Source organism: Hemicordylus capensis, chromosome 6 (assembly GCF_027244095.1).
Source record: "Hemicordylus capensis ecotype Gifberg chromosome 6, rHemCap1.1.pri, whole genome shotgun sequence".
Taxonomy (NCBI): Eukaryota; Metazoa; Chordata; class Lepidosauria; order Squamata; family Cordylidae; genus Hemicordylus; species Hemicordylus capensis.
In genome coordinates this window covers 88,548,121-88,567,900 of record NC_069662.1, presented here as the reverse complement: position 1 = coordinate 88,567,900, position 19,780 = coordinate 88,548,121, and the positions used below count along the sequence as shown (strand labels likewise).

At 39.2% G+C, this 19,780-nt stretch overlaps 1 protein-coding gene across 7 annotated transcripts in view; it reads right to left on the bottom strand.

Annotated features, from left to right (window-relative positions):
• Window positions 1–19,780, bottom strand: part of VPS41 (VPS41 subunit of HOPS complex) — a 167,353-nt gene that overhangs the window by 96,656 nt on the left and 50,917 nt on the right. For all 7 annotated transcript variants that reach the window (XM_053259881.1, XM_053259884.1, XM_053259885.1 and 4 more), the window contains 3 exons: window positions 7,928–8,002; window positions 5,445–5,507; window positions 4,262–4,327 (listed from right to left, as the gene is read on the bottom strand). In XM_053259881.1, coding sequence (XP_053115856.1) covers window positions 4,262–4,327; window positions 5,445–5,507; window positions 7,928–8,002 — 204 coding nt within the window. The remainder of the gene's footprint in view (window positions 1–4,261; window positions 4,328–5,444; window positions 5,508–7,927; window positions 8,003–19,780) is intronic.

The window sequence follows — 19,780 nt, the reverse complement described above, 5'->3', positions numbered from 1 at the left end:
CATCCTAATCCAGATGCCAGTAATCATTCCAATTTGCGCAGAGATCCTGCATGAATAACCTCTCACTCACTTCAATGGATAGACAGCTGTGTGCATGTGCCCTTTTGCGTGCACAGAGGTAAATCCTTCCTGGAAGTGAATGGAGAAGGCTATGTGGGTGAATGAGAGCACACTTAGTTTGCACGAGAATCATTATCATCCATTCTTTTACTACCAACAAGGAGTATTGCAAAGGTAACATTTATTCCAATTATTCCCAAACAAATCCTGCATAAATTTCCAGTCTTTCCCCCTCTCCCTTTTGTTGCTTGTTACATGATGATATGACAGTGTAAAGTTCACTGTAAAGACTCACTGAACAATGAAGTGGGTTGTTTAATGTACAAAATGAATGAACAGAAGGAGAGAAGGAGAAATAGGCATGCATTAGGAATCAGTATACCATTTCTCAGAGGAGAGAATATAAAACAATCTGTCAAGTAATCCAAGTTATTCAAAAAGATGTGTTAAATCCCTAGTGGGTTCCCCCCCCGTTTCAGCATCAAGTGAATCTAAGTTAGTTTACCACCTCACAGAGCGTCCTTCTTCTATGAATTTTCCCTTCCCATCCCCAACTCTTAAGAGTGCAAATGCATTTATAACTTTGTTTCTGGAGAACTAACTACTGACAGCATATTATCAAAACAGCACCGCAAACTCTGGCCAGTGGCTGAAAGGAGGCTTGAATGCTCTCATTCCTGCTTTCAAAGAAACCCTAACATGTAGCAATTATAAACTGTAAGTGCTGGTAAAAGTGAGAATTACATATCTATAAAATTCTTATCCTACTCTTCTTCCAAGAAGCTCAGGGTAGCACAGGATTATCTTATTTTTATCATTCCAACAACTTTATTAGGCTAACAAGAGACACGATGAGAGCTAAATAGCACCCAGTGAGCGTCATGGCTGAACAAGGATTTAATCCAGGTCTACAGCAGTGTTCCCTGTAACAGAGATTCCCAGACCCTGTTGACTACAATTCCCAGCATCCCTAGCTGCAATGGCCTTTGAGTGGGAATTATGGGTACTGTAGACCAGGGATTCTCAACGTTGGATCATCAGATGTTAATGGACTTCAGCTCCCATTATCCTCAACCAAAGGCCACTGGGGCTGGGGATTATGGGAGTTGAAGTCCAATAACATCTGGGGACCCATAGACAACAACCTCCCTGTTACAGGGAACACTGGTTTACAAGTCTCTACCATCCAAGGTCACCCAACCATTCCAGCAAAATTTCTTTCCCATGTTTTCACCCTAATTGTATAAGAGATCTGTGGTGATGAAAGTTAATTGTTTTTAACATATGAAGCTGCCTCATACCAAAGCAGACCATTGGTCCATCGAGCTCAGTATTATCTACTCCAACAAGCACTGGCTCTCCAGGGTTTTAGAAACAGGGATCTTTCGCAGTACCATCTGGTACTACCAGAGATTTAACCTTGGACCTCCTGCGTGCAAAGCATGTGCCCTATGACTGAGTTATGGGTCCTCAGGAGCATCACAATGCATAACAGCATTAGTAAAAATAGTGGTCAACGTTCAGAGGAACAATATGCTGGCAGAACAAATGTGCATTAGATTTACAGAATGCACATCTGTGCTCCTGTGCAAGTGTTTCCATTAAAAGAAATGAGGCATGCCGCAGTTGTGCAACACAAGCATGCTTGCAGTAGTGCAACACTTGTCTGGAGCACAAGTGGTTTGTTGCTCTGGATGTTGGCCAGTAATTAGAACATTAATATCAAAATTATCTTTGTACTTCTTTCAGATTTCCCCCCACAACCTACCCAAAGACCCTGGGCACACTGTTTATGAATCTCTCTCTCAAATAATTGCCATCATTACTTTTTTCACTCAAGAGACTATTGAGAACCAGCTGATCCAGTTCAGAGCATCTGCACCCCTAGTTCTCCCTGTCTCTCCTCCCCATCTTTATTCCCCCCTCCCTTCAGTCTCAGTCCATTTTCTTCCCCTCCCCCCCTTCAGCTCCAGTCCATTCTCCCCCTCCCAGTCTGCTTTCCCTCGTTGGCCAGCCTGCCCGGCGCTTTCCCTCCTTGCCTGCTGGCTGCCACCATTTTCTCCCCCATCCCTATTGAGGTAGCTGCTTGTGAACTCTCGCGAGAGCTGCCACGCATGGGATTAGTGACAAGTACACCTTGAAGAAATATATATAAAGATGATTTTTCCCCACATTGATTTTTCTGGGGTGTTAAAAAAACCCCTAAGCATTATGTTGTTTCTTTTACCAATTAATTCTGATCATATTTTGTCATTCATTTCAACACTGAAAATTTTAAATTTACTTTGCAAAATCTTTAAAATCCACACCCTGGGTCAGTACATAGCAGTTCATGAGCATGGTTTCCTACAGCCAATAGTCCATTATATTTGCACTAGAAAAGTTGGATAGTATAAAGAAAAGAGAATTTTACATTTGTTTTTCCATAATCAGTCTTGGGCTAGAAACCTGGCATTTGTCAGGAAATAAGTCCCATTGAACTCCCTGAGGTTTGCTTCAGATGGCGCATACCTAGGACTGTATACTTGTTACTACTTTAAATGACTACTATTTAAAATATTATTTAAATCTCTCTACTTCAGAGAGGAAGCAATAGAAACTTTTGGAGGAAATAAATTAAGTTTTGAGGATTTTTAAAGGAGAAATGCCTCCAAGTACTAGACAACTAAAAATCTCCCTGAGCTCTACATTGTGAATTCTGTTGGAAATCTAATCAAAGAACAACAGTTTCTCCAAATAAGTTTCAGATTTTGGAAAATACAAATACAGATTTGCATTTACTGAAGTTGAAACTCAAAACCACTTCAATAAAATGAAAATCAGTTGTTTGAAAATCAAGAGGAAGGAGTAGGGGAGTGTACAGGCGGAGAAACCCACTTCCAGTCCTCATTCATGGGAACGTGGGTGTTTTCACCTAGATCAGTTTTAAGAGAATGTAACACCTCGATTTTTGCTCCCATTATTTTTTTGTTTTAAACTTAGAAATAGTATTCTGGCATCGATTGCTGAAAATGTGTTCTATGGGACACTTTGATATTCTATGGACTACAATTGGGAGCAGGAATACAAAAGGATATACCTACTTGTTTCTTTTTCCTGATCTACTACTGGTAACTGGTGCTGTCCCAGGAGGTGTCAGGTCCTGTGCAGTTAAGGGCAGGGTGCCTTCTACTGAGACAAGCCACTGGGTCCATCTAGCTCAGTTCTGTGTACAGTAACTGGCAACAGTTCTCCAGTGTTCCACACAGGGGTCATTCTCAGCCCTACCTGGAGATGCCAGGGACTGAACCTGGAACCTTCTGCATGCAAACCATGTGCTACAGCTACAATTGCTTCCCTGAAGCAAAGGCAGCAAACAGAATTCTCCTAGTTCCTCAAGCCAGCAAGCAAACCTAGCCCAAAGCTTTTATTGGGGCCAGGGAGTGTCACATTACTTGTTCTGGCCTACTGACTCCATTAAGAAGCATACAGGTTGAGTATCCCTTATCTGGACATCCAAAATTCGGAATGCTCCAAAAACAAAGAACAGAACACCTCAGCTCACTCGCTCACAGATTCCCAATTTTGCTGTTTTTAAACATGCAGTCAAAACTTACTTATTTCAGAAGGCTGTTAGTGACAGGGGTTTTGTCTGTAATTCTCTCTAGTTGCGGCTCTGTTTTCATTGTGAAGCTTTTTAATGTTTTTGATGCAAATATTCCAAAATCCAGAAAAATCCAAAATCCAGAATACTTCTGGTCCCAACCAGTCTGGATAAGGGATACTTAACCTGTATACATCTCAGCACAGCACATATATGTAATAATTGTATTTGCACACGGAGGCTCCATTGTTTGGTCTTCCTGTATCATCCTCCTTTGGAGATAGCTAAGTGGTGGAACTCAAGTCAAGTCTCTGCCCAAGATGCCCCAGATTTGGGCTTGCGTCCTGATCTCTGAATTACTCTCCCAACTCTCCCGAGTTTGGTGAAAAAGAATGATAGCTTTGCCAAAGGAAAAAGATGCTGGCATACTATTTCCCTAACTTTTTTTTCCTTTGAAAATATCCCAGAAGTCACTGTGGGAGAACTGCTTCCAAAAGGTAGCTCAAGGGGGCGGGGTGTGGAGTTGAGTGAATATGTGGAATGTGAACATATATCACTTTGAATCCCGATGATGTCTTCTGTGAATTTAAACAGTGTTATGACATTAAAAGAAATTACCTTGTTTCCTCCAGTTACAAACTGCTTGCAGTGTGATCTCACAAACTGAGGGTGAACAGCCACAACCTGCACAAAAAGGAGAAAAACCAATATATTCCTATTTTTGTAGTGTGATTTTATGAGCTGCAGAAGGATTTAAGACTACCATCCTACTTACTAGGTTTCCATAAAGCATTAAGGTCTACTTTTGTAAAATTTGAATAGCAGTAAAATATCGGAAGGTGGTGATCACTGTCTTAAGGCCTTGCATAAAAGGATATATTCAAACATACAGATATTCACACACAGTGGCTGTCCCTCTCTCACTCTCTCTTGAGACAGAATTGTTTTTATGTTGTGAACTATGCTAGAAGATGTTAAGATCCTCAAGTATGGGGCTGCAGTGGGAGAGGGACCAGATGTTGGGTTCTTGCCACTGACACAGAACCCAAAATTTGGATGTCTAAGGCAATGCTACTTTGAATCTGCAGCAGGCAAAGATATTCAAGGTACTGCATCCACAGTTCTGGTTATGTCTGAAGTTCCTAAGACATTTGTAGTAGTAGGAACTGTTGAAGTTAAAGTAAGGCTCAAAGAGGTTTGGAAAGACGAGGTCCAAGTCAGGGCAAGTAGACAGGCCAAAAACTACCGCCGATGGCCCATCCAGCAAGGTCTAGAGATGTAAAATATATCTCATTTAAATAGTATATGGATATTTTCCATAAACAATCAACAAATGGGTATTTTTAAAACAATATTTACATCCCTAGTGAGCTCTCTTCAGTTTCACATTTCTTTTCTTTGGTTCAAAGGGCTGCAAGACTGAAGAGCTCAGAGAGCAAGTCTCAAATAGTTTTCATTGTTACTTCTTTTGTAACAGTCAGAAGAGAACTGTGAGTAGAAACGTGCTTGTCCTATTTCTTGAGGCATACTGAGAGAGGACAATTTTTTCTATTTGAAGGGAAGGACGGGAGTGCCTAACTTGAGCTCTAGAAGCTTCTGAAGCATGTCTGTACAGAGCATGTCTGTACAGAGATCATGGGGGGGGGGAACCCTATCATCACACATATCTGAAATTCTGAATGGAAATGTGCTAGGGTTTTTCTTTCCTCTCTCTTAAGAGAATGGAAAATACACTAAGTTGATGTGATTACATGCTTAAGGCAACAATAGAGCATTTGTTAAAGATTAACAAAGTACTTACTTTAATTGGGCAGTCAAAGGTTTCATGGAATTCCTCCCCTGGGTACAATCCAAACACCTGCACCTGAAATTAAATATGTTTTTAGAACTGTATGTAATTGCCAATTATTTATTATACTTCAAAAGACAGGCCCTGACTGTAAACAGCAACAGCTAATACTGTACATATTTTATAAAAATTGCTATGCCCTTTAATAGTTTAGAATTATCCAAAACTTCCCTTTATTCTATTCAAGTATTTTATGCAAACACCAAAGTAATTTTGTGCAGTTAAACTGCTGGAGCCACAAGAAGGACAAAGAGCTCTCTTTGCTTTATACCAATCACTTTTATTAAACTGATAACAACTTGACTAAAACAGATAATTTCCATTTTAAAAAAATAAATAGAAAATCTTGTGAAAGCTTTTCTCCACTTCAAAGATTCTGTTTTCCTATTTGCATATGTTTTCATATGTATTAAACATATACTGAGCAAAAAGTCACCTTATTAGAGTGTTGATTCTCTTTATTTAGCAGGGGGAGAGCAACTGGCTCTATTCATCCCCAGCACTTGTTTTTCTTTTTTTAGATTTTGAGCCCTTTAGCGACAGGAAGCCATTTTATTTTACTTTACTATGTAAACTACTTTGAGAACTTTTGCTGAAAAGTGATATATAAATTTTCATAGTAGTATTAGTATTCAAATGCAGCTTCAAGAATGCAACAAATATTCACACATTTACCTTCAAGCAATGCACCTAGTGGCATTTCAATCATATCTTCATAGAATACATTTGTTCATAATAACTGTTCAGACAACTTTTAAATGCTAAGGAAGTGGAGAATTTCTAAATTAGGATCCCACAAGAAAAGGTTCTGACGTACCATGTCCAAGTACTGCCAAAATTATGGCTCCTGCTCATAGGGTTTTGTTCCAAATCAAGCAATTTGCTGTTGACCTCAGATTTGATGTACACTTGGAAACCTGTCACTCACAAGGACTTATAATTTCACTGAAACTATAGCTATGTTTCTCTTAGACAGGTAAAGAATCTCCTTCCTGCTTTAAAGACAATGGGCCAAGCTATGTATCCAGGAATTCAGAACTGCATAGAACTGTATATTAGAGAAACCAGAGAAAACAAGAACTATGACTTCTAGAAGCTCTGCCTGTTATTCCAAGCATATCAAGCTGTTCAAATGCCCAGCCAGTTGCAATGCCAGAAGTTTATCCCCTCCACACATCAAATCACACCAAAAATTTACTTTTAAAAATCTAAACACTTTGAATTACTGTACAATTATTGCCCCTTCCTTTATCTTGCCAAGACAATTACATTATTCTTAAGAGTGTCTCAATGGTTGTAAAATTCTACAACCTCTTTGCCTGGCAATAGCATCTCAATGACTGTGTCAATTATTGTACCATCAAGATATCTTTGGGGAACAATGGGCTTGGATTCATAAACCGCTCCTTACTCACTCTCTAAAAGCTTAAAAAGAAAGCCTTTATTTCTTTTTGCTCCCATGGTGAATCGCCCCCCACCTTACACACAAGTATTCATTTTAATTTACTGAGCTTAAATTGTTCAGTGAATGATCCTAAAAAATCCTGCCTAAGAATACAATTAGTAACAAATATGTTCTACCCAGCTAAGTGAGATGGATCTTGAGAAGTGACATTAATACACTCTGCCTCTACTAGCAGCATTATTTCTTGAAAAAGCATCCTGAATAGATTATGCTTTGGAATTTTATCATCACAAGCAATATTAGCACAGACTGCCACTGACTTAAAAACAAACAAAGACATTCTAATAAGTGAAAAATCGATCATCAAAATCACTAAAATGTCACAGCTCTCAATGTTCCAGGAAAACACTGATAATTGTTGGCTGTGCAGTGCACAAGATGATGTATGTTCCCAGTCGAGAAAGAAGGTGCCACATTTTTAAGGAAACTGTACATATATTATATATATTGATTTCACATTTGTTTAAATGCAGTCACTGGAAGGCACTATATTCTTCGGATAAACTATGACTGCTTATCAAAAGACTTTACAGAGGAAACAATCATGGTTAAAAAAAAAGTGCCAAACCACCAGCCCACAGAAATCCTACCCACAAAAATCCAATTTTGTGGATTTATAGCAGAGAAGCATTAAGCTACTGTCTTGCATAAGCATCAGACTAGTCACTGAAGTATAACTGGCACAGTAGTAATGATTACAGTGACAAGTCCCCCTGCCACAGCTGTTAATCAGCTTAATACCAGCAACATTATTGACATTCCTTGTAATTACTTTTCCTAAGGCACATTTGGGCCAAATATATTTGACTTTAATTATAAGTTTTCTGCAAGTGTGTCTGGTACTCAGATGATCAAATTGTTGTTATTACAGGACTTCACTGTAAACAGGTCGGCTGAGAACCTGGAACACAGAACACTGAGCACTACTTTGTGCAAAATGGAAACATGAACACTGAATCTTTTGCTGTACCTTGCCGTCTTCGGAGCACACACCCATGTGTTCTCCACTTTCATCCAAGCTAATTTGATTGATTTTGACTGCACTCTGTTAAAAACAAAACACAACACAGAACATTTTAAGAAGCACAGTAATGAAGACTTGCCCCCACCTCTCACCTAAGATGTTAACTATGTCTACAGTAATGCAACCCACCAAGCTGAGCATAGCCATACATAGCAGCCTATCAATCTGGTTTTGTTGCCCACCTGGAGACACGGCAGAGGAGGGCAGGGCTGTCAAGCACCAAGCAGTCCACAATACATAACTAGCAAAGCATTGCTACTTGTAGTATATGACAATGGTTTTCAAACTTTCTGTCATCACAGACTACTCCCTATATACGGTATTCACTTGTCTGCTGTAGAAGCACTGCATATTACAAAGCACTCAGGGGCATATCATCATTCTGTAATTCCACATTACAAAGGGAAAATTGACAGTGATGAGCAAACACTTACTGGTTGTCTCCTCAAAGAACTCCTGATAGGTTTTCAAGAACCTAATGTGCAAGTGGTCAGACACAGGGAACTCTATTTGAAAAGGGATTTCCCAGGAGTCTGTTTTGCAAATAAGTCTACCGAGCAAGCATTCTAATGTTAGAAATCTCTGCCCTAAATTAAGAAAAGATAGTAAACATTTCATATACTATCTGGTCGCCAAGAGAAAATCTGTGCCACAAATGACCAGGTGAGTCACTAGTTACAAGCCTGACAGACGCCTTTATGGAGCTAATATGCCACTGAGTGAAGCCCATTTTTTTCCAGGGAGCCTGATAATACAGAATAGCTTCAAGCTGATGGCAGCCATCAGTATGATGAGAAGTTGTGAGGGCTTACAACCTTCTTATCCAGATGTGGTGCTTAGCTATTTTTGACAACTGAACATGTATGACCATCATTATTGCCAAATAAGATCCATCAAGCTCTCACGTCAGTTTATGGAAGGGAAGGAGAGATCTTCACTTCCATGAACAGATCTGTGAAAGTCAGTGGCTGGTTCATTAGTGGAACCAACTCACAATCCAACTCCAGTGAACTGGCAGGGCCTAAACAGATTTTGCTGCAGCAATATATATATATTATCTTATACTAAGCCTTATGTATAGCATAAAAACAATTAATTTTGTGTTAGTTGAGACTTTGGGACTTAGATCATGAGCCCTAGGGCAAAAATCAGGATTTCATGAAGAGAGCTTGGAAGTTGTGTCAGGGAGGAATAAATGTCCCCCACTGAATTACCATTAACTGCAGTTTTATTTCTCATGGACACCTGCTTGGGATCCTGGACAATCTAAGTAAGTTTGACTGTTCAAAAGAAATCAATAATGTCAAGCTGACACTATTAGAACAAAAATGTAACTTTAATAGGAGGGAAAAGTTCAGGAGAAATGGTTTGAGAGTTTGCAAAGAGAAGGCAAGTCTGTCTCTTAGAAAGCTTTCTGCAAAACCCTAAATTTGAAGAAAATCTGCCATCTGCAACATGTAACTTGTGTGATAATCAATTATCTAATGTAAAATGCTTGAAATAAATACACTTAGTATGGATTATGTCAGCTCTTCAATTAGGAATAAATTCATGGCTATTCAGAGAACCTCTTTTAACTGTGTGGCAACTTCTTCTCCCCTGATGCTCATCATCATCCCACCTTATAGTGTCAGTCCCTCAACGGTGAACCTGAGAAATCAATCTGCTAATGTATAATTTGTAAAGCTCCTCTGACTAACAAATGGATAATTGATTCTTTCACAAATGCTGCATCCCTGTGGATGGGAGGCAGAATGAATAACAAACGTTAAGGCTGGATTTCACTCAAATTCTAGGCGAGAGGCAGCATTTGCGACCTAGAAATCTAAACATTTTAAAAAGTTGACTGTGACTTCATGCCTTTTAGCCATGGCTAAGAAGCATGCAGCATACCGATTAGGAGTGTGAAAAGCAAACTAGTGTTACAGCAAACCTCATTTTATTTCAGGAGGGACCACTTAATATATACTCATAATAAGAAGTGTTTCCACTCAAATCTTTAAAAATCTCAGCTAATCTCAAAATAACCTAGGCACAGTATCATATTATAGCCAGATGTGTTTAAAGAAATAAATCTTTATCAATTACACAGTCCCCACCACCCCAAACCAATGTGATTACTCCCCCTCCCCTCCCCCACCTGCTGGCAAGGAAACTTTATTCAGGTTTCTACAGAACTAAGTTTATATACTGTACTCTTAAGCATTCAGAAATATTTAGGGCGGGGGTATGTAGTAACAAGGAGTTATAAGGAGTGCTATTCCCTAATTCATCCTTTCTAAACAATCTCCAATACAGAATCAGTTTATTACGGTTCTACAAAAAGACAAAATCTTACAACAACCATAAAATATATTATCTTGTACAATAACACCAGCCCATTATAGAGCACCACCAAAACCCCCAAACCCAATAATCTACTACACAAACTTTTATCAACTGCTTCTTAACACAATTTGCAACATTACAGTTTCTCCCTTGGGAATAATTCCCTAAATTATCAGCATAAAACTATTATTGCCTTATGATACCTGGCAAGAGACATATACTACTTGTGTAAGTTCCCAAAGGGCAGAAAACCTAGCAACACTGTTTTATTGTCTTGTATATTCTGGATCTAAGAGATACTCAAGAATTGTTCTCCAAAACTATCTCACCATTGAGGTGCCAATATATCCCTAGTTTGAATGTGGGTTCAAGAGACAGATTTGCCAAGTCCATTAATTTGGCATAATATGATGTCCATTTTCATATGGTCAACCAGCTTGGCTTACAAAAGGAATCCTGATAGAACAAAAGACAGCAGAAGTGGCCTTATTTAGATTACACAATTTGTGAAACCACTTTAGATCCAGGCTTTGACTCTTCCAGGGCCTTCAGTTGATCATTCACTTTGGAAGTCCAGTATATGTCACATAAGTTTAGATAGTTCAGGTTTCTCATTGCCTCACAACGCGTACACACACCTTCATCCTCTATCTGGTTGCAGCTCACAGCCAGTTCATTCAAGCACTGCTTACTAAATGTAAGATGGTAGCATGTTCATCACAGCAAGCAGATGTGAGTTCTGAATTATACAACCAGAGGGGCTGTAGAGGTTACAGCTAGAGATTAATCAGTCCTTTACAGAGTTGAACCACCCCGTATCTTCGTGTTGGTTGCTACCTATATGCAGGTCTTCCAAGTTTGTGCTGAGAGAAGAGCTAAAACCCTTACGGCAGGTTGCAGTCAAACCATGTTGTCTTAGACACAGGGACCGGATTTTAGCTTTTGGAGACTTCAGTTCTTTATCTAAGAATACTATTACCTGTTCTTTGACGTTTTTCTGACCAGGCTCAGTTCCTTGAGAGTCTCTGTGGTACTAATGACATGAGACTTCCTTGCAGCTAACAGCTGAGATATCAAAGCCCCATAACCACTGGCTTTACAGTATTTATTTATAAGATATCTATGCTGCCCAACCCAAATGGCTCACATCAATTAAAACAAACAAACAAACAAACAAACAAACAAACAAACAAACAAACAATAAGCCATTAAAACAATTAAGAAGATCCATTTAAAAACCACTCAAGGCCAGATTAAAAAATGTATTCTAGGGTTCTCTGAAGGCAATTAATGACAGTAGGCCTTGGACAGCTATAGGAAGTCCATTCCATAGCCCAAGAGTGGCTGCAGAGAAAGCTCAACCCCGACAGGTGGCATCCAGAGGCAGACCTCTCTTGGTGACCTTAATATGCAGTTGGGATTGTGCCAAAGAAGGCACTTTCCCAGTTTGGATTCAGTAGACCCTTGCACAAGAGTGCTATGCTTGCATCACCAATCTTGTTCTTGCCTATGCTAAGTTATGTCAAGGACAGCTTTCTGTTAAGAACAGAGTTGAGGTTCCCATACTAGCCTTTGCATTTTATGATGCAGCCATCACCTGCTGAGATCATTTATGGATATCATGGGGATGTATATAATCAACCATAAAAACCATTTGATAGTATTTTTATTTTATTTGCAAGAAAAGTAGTTATTTGCCAGGAGGAAGGAGATATGGTTAAGCAATAGGAGAAATGTGGTATATATATATATATAGAAAAAACTGACTTGGGCTCATGAGCAAAGGACACGTGACAATGGTGAGTAGGTTTAGTCAACCCTCTGCATACTGAAGCCCTTGGTATATCCCTGCAACCATCAGGGCCATTTGCTATAATAAAAGCTACTTCAGAGGTTACCTGTTATTCAAGATGGAGAGGCTCAGTATAGATCAGTGGTTCCCAACCTAGTGACATCCAGATGTTGTTCAACTAGCTGGGGGGTGATGGGAGTTGAAGCTCAGCAACAGCTGGAAGCCTTGTGGTTTAGAGCAGGGGTGTCACACTGCAGCCCTCCAGCTGTTTTGGCCTACAACTCCCATCATCCTCAGTCAAAATAGCCAATAGTCAGGGATGATGGGAGTTGTAGGCCAAAACAGCTGGAGGGCCGCAGTTTGACACCCCTGGTTTAGAGGATTCTGCGATTCCATGGCTGACATCCAGATTAATGTTGCACTGGCAACAAGGGAGGAGCTATTCTTTTTGCCCCGCAACCCTCAGGGACATATTTTCAGAAGGCACAGTGGGATGCAGAGGGAAGCAGATATTGACAAAAATCACTCCTTACCTGCAACATTTTCTTGGTCAGCACAGCATTAATCTGGATGTCAGCCATAAATTTGGAAAACGATCTAAACTGAGCCTCTTTGTCTTAAATATGTGGAACCTAGATTCTCAATAATATTATTTGATTGTTTCTGAGTTTTCCATGTTAATAAAACCACCTATTATGTTCTTCCTAGAATACCACATTGCCTTTTCACTAGGCTACAGTGTTTAATTAAATCAACTCATTAAACAATTTTAAAAGTGCCCTGATTAGCTGGGGAGCAGAAAAAAATATTAATTCAAGTAGTTACAAAAACTGCTGGTGGCAAGCACCATCTTAAAAAGAGACATTCTCACTTTTCACTCAGATAGAAGGGAAGACCTCTTCTGATGATGCCAATAAAGGCATGCCTCCTTTAAATACAAAGATTTCTTCTTCTTCTTCAAAATAATTGTTTACATAATATGATCAATTAAGTAAATTTATTAGTCATATGGACTTTAGTTGATTAATTGACTTACATTAATTAAGATTTATTTAATTAGCTGACAGCACTTTCTGCCCACCTTCAGAAAGCTGGGAACAAAACCAGTTGCTTACTTTTAATCATTTGTTGCTTAAGAAAGAAATGTTTTAAAACAAAGCTTTTTAATTTGTGTTATAACCCCACTTCCATTTTCTAGTGCAATAAGGGTCAAGTCTTCTCCAGGACTGTAATTTATTAAAGGCCAGCTCTTGACAAGGAAGGTGAAGAAGTAGTAAGAAAATCTCACACATACTATCCCTATACTAGATGTCTTAAAAAAAAAAAAGCCTACAATTTCTATCTGAATTACTTAGCATTCCATCAGAGATAAAATAATAAGCAATCATACACTCTGTCATGACTTTTTAAGCAGGAAGAAAGGTTCAGCGTCCTGTTAGATTTAAAGACGTTAGCTACACAAAGTTCACTATCAACAATATATTTATTCCCATTGAGAATAATAAAGAATAGTCATGCCCATGTGGTTTGTTCGTCCTGCTATTTCCTTGACATGCCATTTTTTTATCCTTAAGAACTCGTGGTTGGTTTTTTAATGGCAACAAAGGGCTGCAATTCCATCATTAATGTCACCTTCTATAACAAGTGCTGTCCTATATTAACTCCATTGCTTCTGACTTTTTAACAAGAAAAACAGCTCATTGTAAACAACATTTTATTAATGTCAGAACTCTGAAATAATTCTGTGGAGTATTGTTTTGGCATATGTACACAGAAGCCCAATGTCAAAGGACATTGTCTTCTCCTTATATACCCTTGCTTTCCAGCTTAAATAACTGAGTTCTTGAGTGGAACCAGAGATTAAGTCTTAATTTTTGCCACCAATTCTAGAAGGCTCAAAATCTAAAAGCATTTTTATCTGGACAGGGCGCATCAGGACAATAGAGCTGAAACAGTATAACCTCTCCAGGCTGTTTCCTGTGCTCTCAGGGTACCCGAATGGACAACCAAAATTAAACATATCTTATGTGCTCACAATCCTAGAGTCCTCCTGATGCTATCAGCGCTGCTGTACATCTCTAGCACTGCTCCAGTTCCACTAGGAACAATGGTGCTGAGATAGGAAGGATTCATACACCTGCTAACTGGGCAAAGAGGCACTTTTTACCATGGTGATCCTCTTTATTTAGCATGGGGAGAGTAACTGGCCCTATCCACCCCCAGCACAGTACTTCCAGTGACTGTTGCAGGTGTCTATCTTATGTTTCTTTTTAGAATGTGAGCCCTTTGGGAACAGGGTTCCATCTCATTTGTTTGTTATTTCTCTGTGTAAACCGCCCTGAGCCATTTTTGGAAGGGCGGTATAGAAATCTAATCATCATTTTTATTTATTTACACAGTCAGAAAAACAACAACAACCACCACCACCACCCCCAGTGAGGCACTATCTTGGCGTGGTTGTGGGGCTTGTGTGCTCTGAGGAAGGTGAGAGCTATGCCAGAGGTCCAACCATACTGGACAGGTCACACCAGAGGAGCCCGATGAAGAGTGCATCTCCCATCAACAATATGGTGAGACGTAACTTTAATAAATCTATACCGGATCGGTCGTCACCCAGGTCAACAAGGACCGCGCCAGGTGCTATAGTTCCTGGACATCGGGTGGCAAGTGGGCAACAGGACTCAGGATCTTCAGTTGAGCAACCAGGACTGGAGACTGCAAGGTTACTGGAAGAAACGTCGCTTAACAGAAAAAAATATACGAAAAATGCCAACAAGGAAATAATGATCTACTATTATAGTACTATTATACTAGGAGCCCCTGGTGGCACAGTGGTAAAACTGCTGCCCTGTAACCAGAAGGTTGCAAGTTCGATCCTGAACAGGGGCTCAAGGTTGACTCAGCCTTCCATCCTTCCGAGGTCGGTAAAATGAGTACCCAGAATGTTGGGGGGCAATATGCTAAATCATTGTAAACCGCTTAGAGAGCTTCCAGCTATAGAGCGGTATATAAATGTAAGTGCTAAATGTAAGTGCTACTATTACAAGTCTAGTCCAACTAGAAGAGGTTATTTAAAAAGAATGTACCAAATTTGGAAAGAGAAGCATCCAGATACAGAAACAACAAAACAAAGGCTAGCAGAACAGAGAAGATTCATAATAAGAAATAAAGTATTCACAGGAGTTGAGCTGGAAGAACTGCAAAGAGCAACACAGGCTCAAGATATGGAAGAAGAATTACCACCAATTGAAGACGTTGCTCAGGCGCAGGTGGAGGAGGTGTTGGAAATCGAGGATGCCACTGTTGCTGAACTGTTTCAAAATCAAAACCAGACAACCTCCCCTTTGCCTTCACTTCAAAAACCCAAATGTCGTTTAACAGAAAAGCAACAAGAACTAAAGCAAAAAATAACTGAGCACATGAACCAAACAACCCCCAGGGTTCGACTTCCAGCTCTAAAAACAGTTGCCAAAAAAAAACTTGCTCAGGCATTAAAAGTTGTCAATGCTGCACTTGCAGAAATAACAACCAAGAATTTGCAAGAAACAAACCAACTAATGTACAGTGCAGCAACAATAACAACACAAGAGCTCGGATATAAGATCAGTGGACCTGTAAAAAAAGAAAGCAGTACATCACCTAAATGGAAGATTAGATTAGAAAATAAAATCTCCAGGCTTAGATCAGATGCTAGTAAATTGAAAGATATGAAAGACAAGAAGCTGAAGAATGAAAACACCAAACAGTATCTGATCCAAAAATGCCACCTAGATTCAAGGAAAATTAGAGAAGTCCTGGAAATAATAAAGCAGCAAATAACAGCAGTGTCAAAGAAGATTAGCAGATATGAAGCCAGAATTACACAACACAGGCAGAATCTCCAATTTCAGTCGAATCAGAGACGTTTCTACCAAAGCATAGAAGGAGAAACTGCAAGAAACCTAGAAACCCCAAATAAAGAAGAAACAGTGCAATTCTGGGGAAAATTATGGGACAATCCAATAGATTATAATAAAAAAGCAGGCTGGATGAAAGAGGTCAAAAAATGTAGCCAACAAATGCAAGATCTAATAACAACACCAGAATTAATAGGTGAAAGAGCAAAGAAAATTAAAAATTGGACTGCTCCAGGCGACAATGAACTGCATGGCTTTTGGCTTAAACACCTAACAAGCCTTCATAAACAACTATCAAAACAGTTCAATCACATTTTGAAAGGAGGTGATATTGAACAATGGCTAACAACTGGGAAAACTCATCTCATCATGAAAGACCCAGCAAAAGGTGCAGTTCCAAGGAATTATAGACCGATAACCTGTCTGCCAACCATGTTCAAATTATTAACTGGAATAATAGCAGATGAAGTGATGCAACACTTATTAACCAACAAACAGCTTCCAGTTGAACAGAAAGGAAATTGCCCGAACACCAGAGGAACAAAAGACCAGCTGTTGATTGACAAAATGATTTTAGAAAATTGCAAGAGAAGAAAAACCAATCTAAGTGTTGCATGGATTGACTACAAGAAAGCCTTTGATTCATTGCCTCACACATGGATACTAAAATGTTTAGAAACAACTGGTGTCAGCAAAAACATTCAGATATTTATATTTTTAAAAAAGCAATGAGCATGTGGAGCATACAGTTAACAATCAATGGCGAGACACTTGGACAGGTTAGCATTAGAAGAGGCATTTTCCAAGGGGACTCACTATCCCCTCTGTTGTTTGTAATCACCATGACTCCACTTTCACAAATACTAAACAAAACAGGCCTCGGATACCAAACATCTAAAACATCAAGTAAAATCAACCATCTGCTGTACATGGACGATCTGAAGTTGTATGGAAAGTCCCAGTCAGAAATCGAATCACTGCTAAAACACTGTCCGTATATTCAGTAGCGATATAGCAATGGAGTTTGGACTAGACAAGTGTGCTGCATTAATAATGAAAAGAGGAAAAATAAGAAAAACAGAAGGAATAGAACTGCCCAATGGAAGCAAGATCAAGAACCTGGAAGAGAAAGAACACTACAAATACTTGGGCATTCTCCAGGCTGATAACATCGCACACACTGAAGTTAAAAGAAAAACTGGAAGTGAATACATCAGGAGAGTTAGAAAAATCCTCAAGTCCAAACTCAATGGTGGGAACACCATACAAGCCATAAACACCTGGGCTATACCTGTTATCAGATTCACAGCAGGAATAATAGACTGGACCCAGGCAGAGCTAGAGACGCTGGATTGTAAGACCAGGAAAATAATGACCATCAATCATGCTCTGTACCCCTGCAGTGATGTAGATAGGCTATACCTCCCTCGCAGCTCAGGTGGAAGAGGAATGCTGCAAGTCCATCAAACAGTAGAGGAGGAGAAAAGAGGCCTTGAAGAATATATCAAGGACAGTTAAGAAGATGCACTTCAAATGGTCAATAATGCGAAACTATTCAACACCAATTAAACAAAGCAGGCCTACAAGAAAAAACAAGTCAAGAACCGAGCAGAAAAATGGAAAAATAAGCCACTGCATGGTCAATATTTGCACAATATAAGTGGAAAATCAGACATCACCAAGACCTGGCAATGGCTTAAGAATGGCAACTTGAAGAAAGAAATAGACAGAGGGTTTAATACTGGCTGCACTAGAACAGGCACTAAGAACAAATGCAATAAGAGCAAAAGTAGAAAAATCAACCACAAACAGCAAGTGCCACCTTTATAAAGAAGCAGATGAAACCGTGGACCACCTAATCAGCTGTGGTAAAAAGATCGCACAGAGCGACTACAAACAAAGGCATGACAAGGTAACAGGGATGATACACTGGAACATCTGCAAAAAATACAAGCTACCTGTAGCCAAAAATTGGTGGGACCATCAAATTGAAAAAGTTGAAGAAAATGAAGATGTAAAAATATTATGGGACTTCCGACTACAAACAGACAAACATCTGCCACACAATACACCAGATATAACTGTAGTTGAGAAGAAAGAAAAACAAGTGAAAATAATCGACATAGCAATACCAGGGGACAGCAGAATAGAAGAAAAAGAAATAGAAAAAAATCACCAAATACAAAGATCTACAAATTGAAATTGAAAGGCTGTGACAGAAAAAGACCTAAATAATCCCAGTGGTAATTGGCGCCCTGGGTGCAGTTCCAAAAGACCTTGAAGAGCACCTCAGCACCATAGGGGTCACAGAAATCACCATCAGCCAATTACAAAAAGCAGCTTTACTGGGAACAGGCTATATTCTGCGACGATATCTATAACAACTGACAATAAAATTCAGCCATCCCAGGTCCTTGGGAAGGACTCGATGTCTGGATAAAACAAACCAGTCAATAACACCTGTCTGACTGTGTAAACAAGAAATAATAATATTATTATTAGGCTCCTAAACAGAATCAAGAACATTATCCTGTAGCATTCCTGGAGATCCAAAATGTTCTCAGCTGCAAAGCAGGAGGTGAAACAGGCACTGCTGACTTTCCTGGTGTGAGACCTCTGAAACATTGTGTTACAGGGCACCACTGTCTTCACATACTGACAGCAATATTGAAACATATGAAGGGAACTGTTGAGATTAGGGTGTGGAGGAGGGTGGATCGGTTATAGTTTTAAGTATAAATTGTAAAACCTTACAAAACATTGTTTTAAAATGTCCATCTTATTTTATTTTTACTTTGAAGAAGCACTGCATAAGCTTTGAAATTTTCAAACTTTGACACAACTATTCAGTCCAATGAGCATTAGATAGCATTTGACCATTTCTCCATCTCTCTGAGAGGAAAAATGGTAGGCACAGGAATAAAATGCAGCTTAAAGGGAAGGGGGGGAAAGTGCTGGAAATCAGCAGTATACTAGCTTCTTAGGAGGCAATCCTTTCCAAATCCCCCAAATACCTTTAAAAGGTTGTTGGGATTTAGCAAACGTACATCTATCTAATAAGCTTCCTCTCTGTTAAAAGACTATGCTGTGCCAAACTCTCTAACTCCACTGAGCTCCTACCACAGAGAACATACCAAAGGGTAATATGCCAAACCAAGGAGAGTATTTAGCAGAGCCAGTGGTTCAGCTACACCTTTTAAAGACAAAGCTTAGGTATATGGCAAAGGTGAAATACTACTACTGTCATCACCAATGTCTAATGGAGACCACTATTCACTGAACAAATGACTTCTGCCACTCGAGTATTAAAATGTTTTAGTCACCTCTAGTGGAAAAGGAGAGCATAGCCCAAGTACGAAAAGGTGATATAAGAAGAATTGGTTTATATGTCTCTCAACAATAAAATTATGTGCATATGGCAATCTTATATGCAAAAGGACTAGTTAGTTTGTAAAGACATTTCCCCCCAAAAGCATATCAAAGAAAATATTTGAAGATTCGGTAAGATCTCAATGCTCTTTCTTGGCATCAAACAATACATATTCCCATGATCTGTTGGTAGGTTCTCTTCGAATCCAATACTATTCACTCTGATACAACCAATACACTGTATACATACATGCATGAGTTTTACAGAGGAAGCATCTCTTTCCACTAATCCAAAAATAGAGGATTATTATTACTTTTTGTTAATGAATTTTTTATCCAGCAAATGCAGCACATTTTTATCCTTTCTAGAAAATGCAGCACAAAGTGGCTAACAATGACAAATAGAAAAGTACA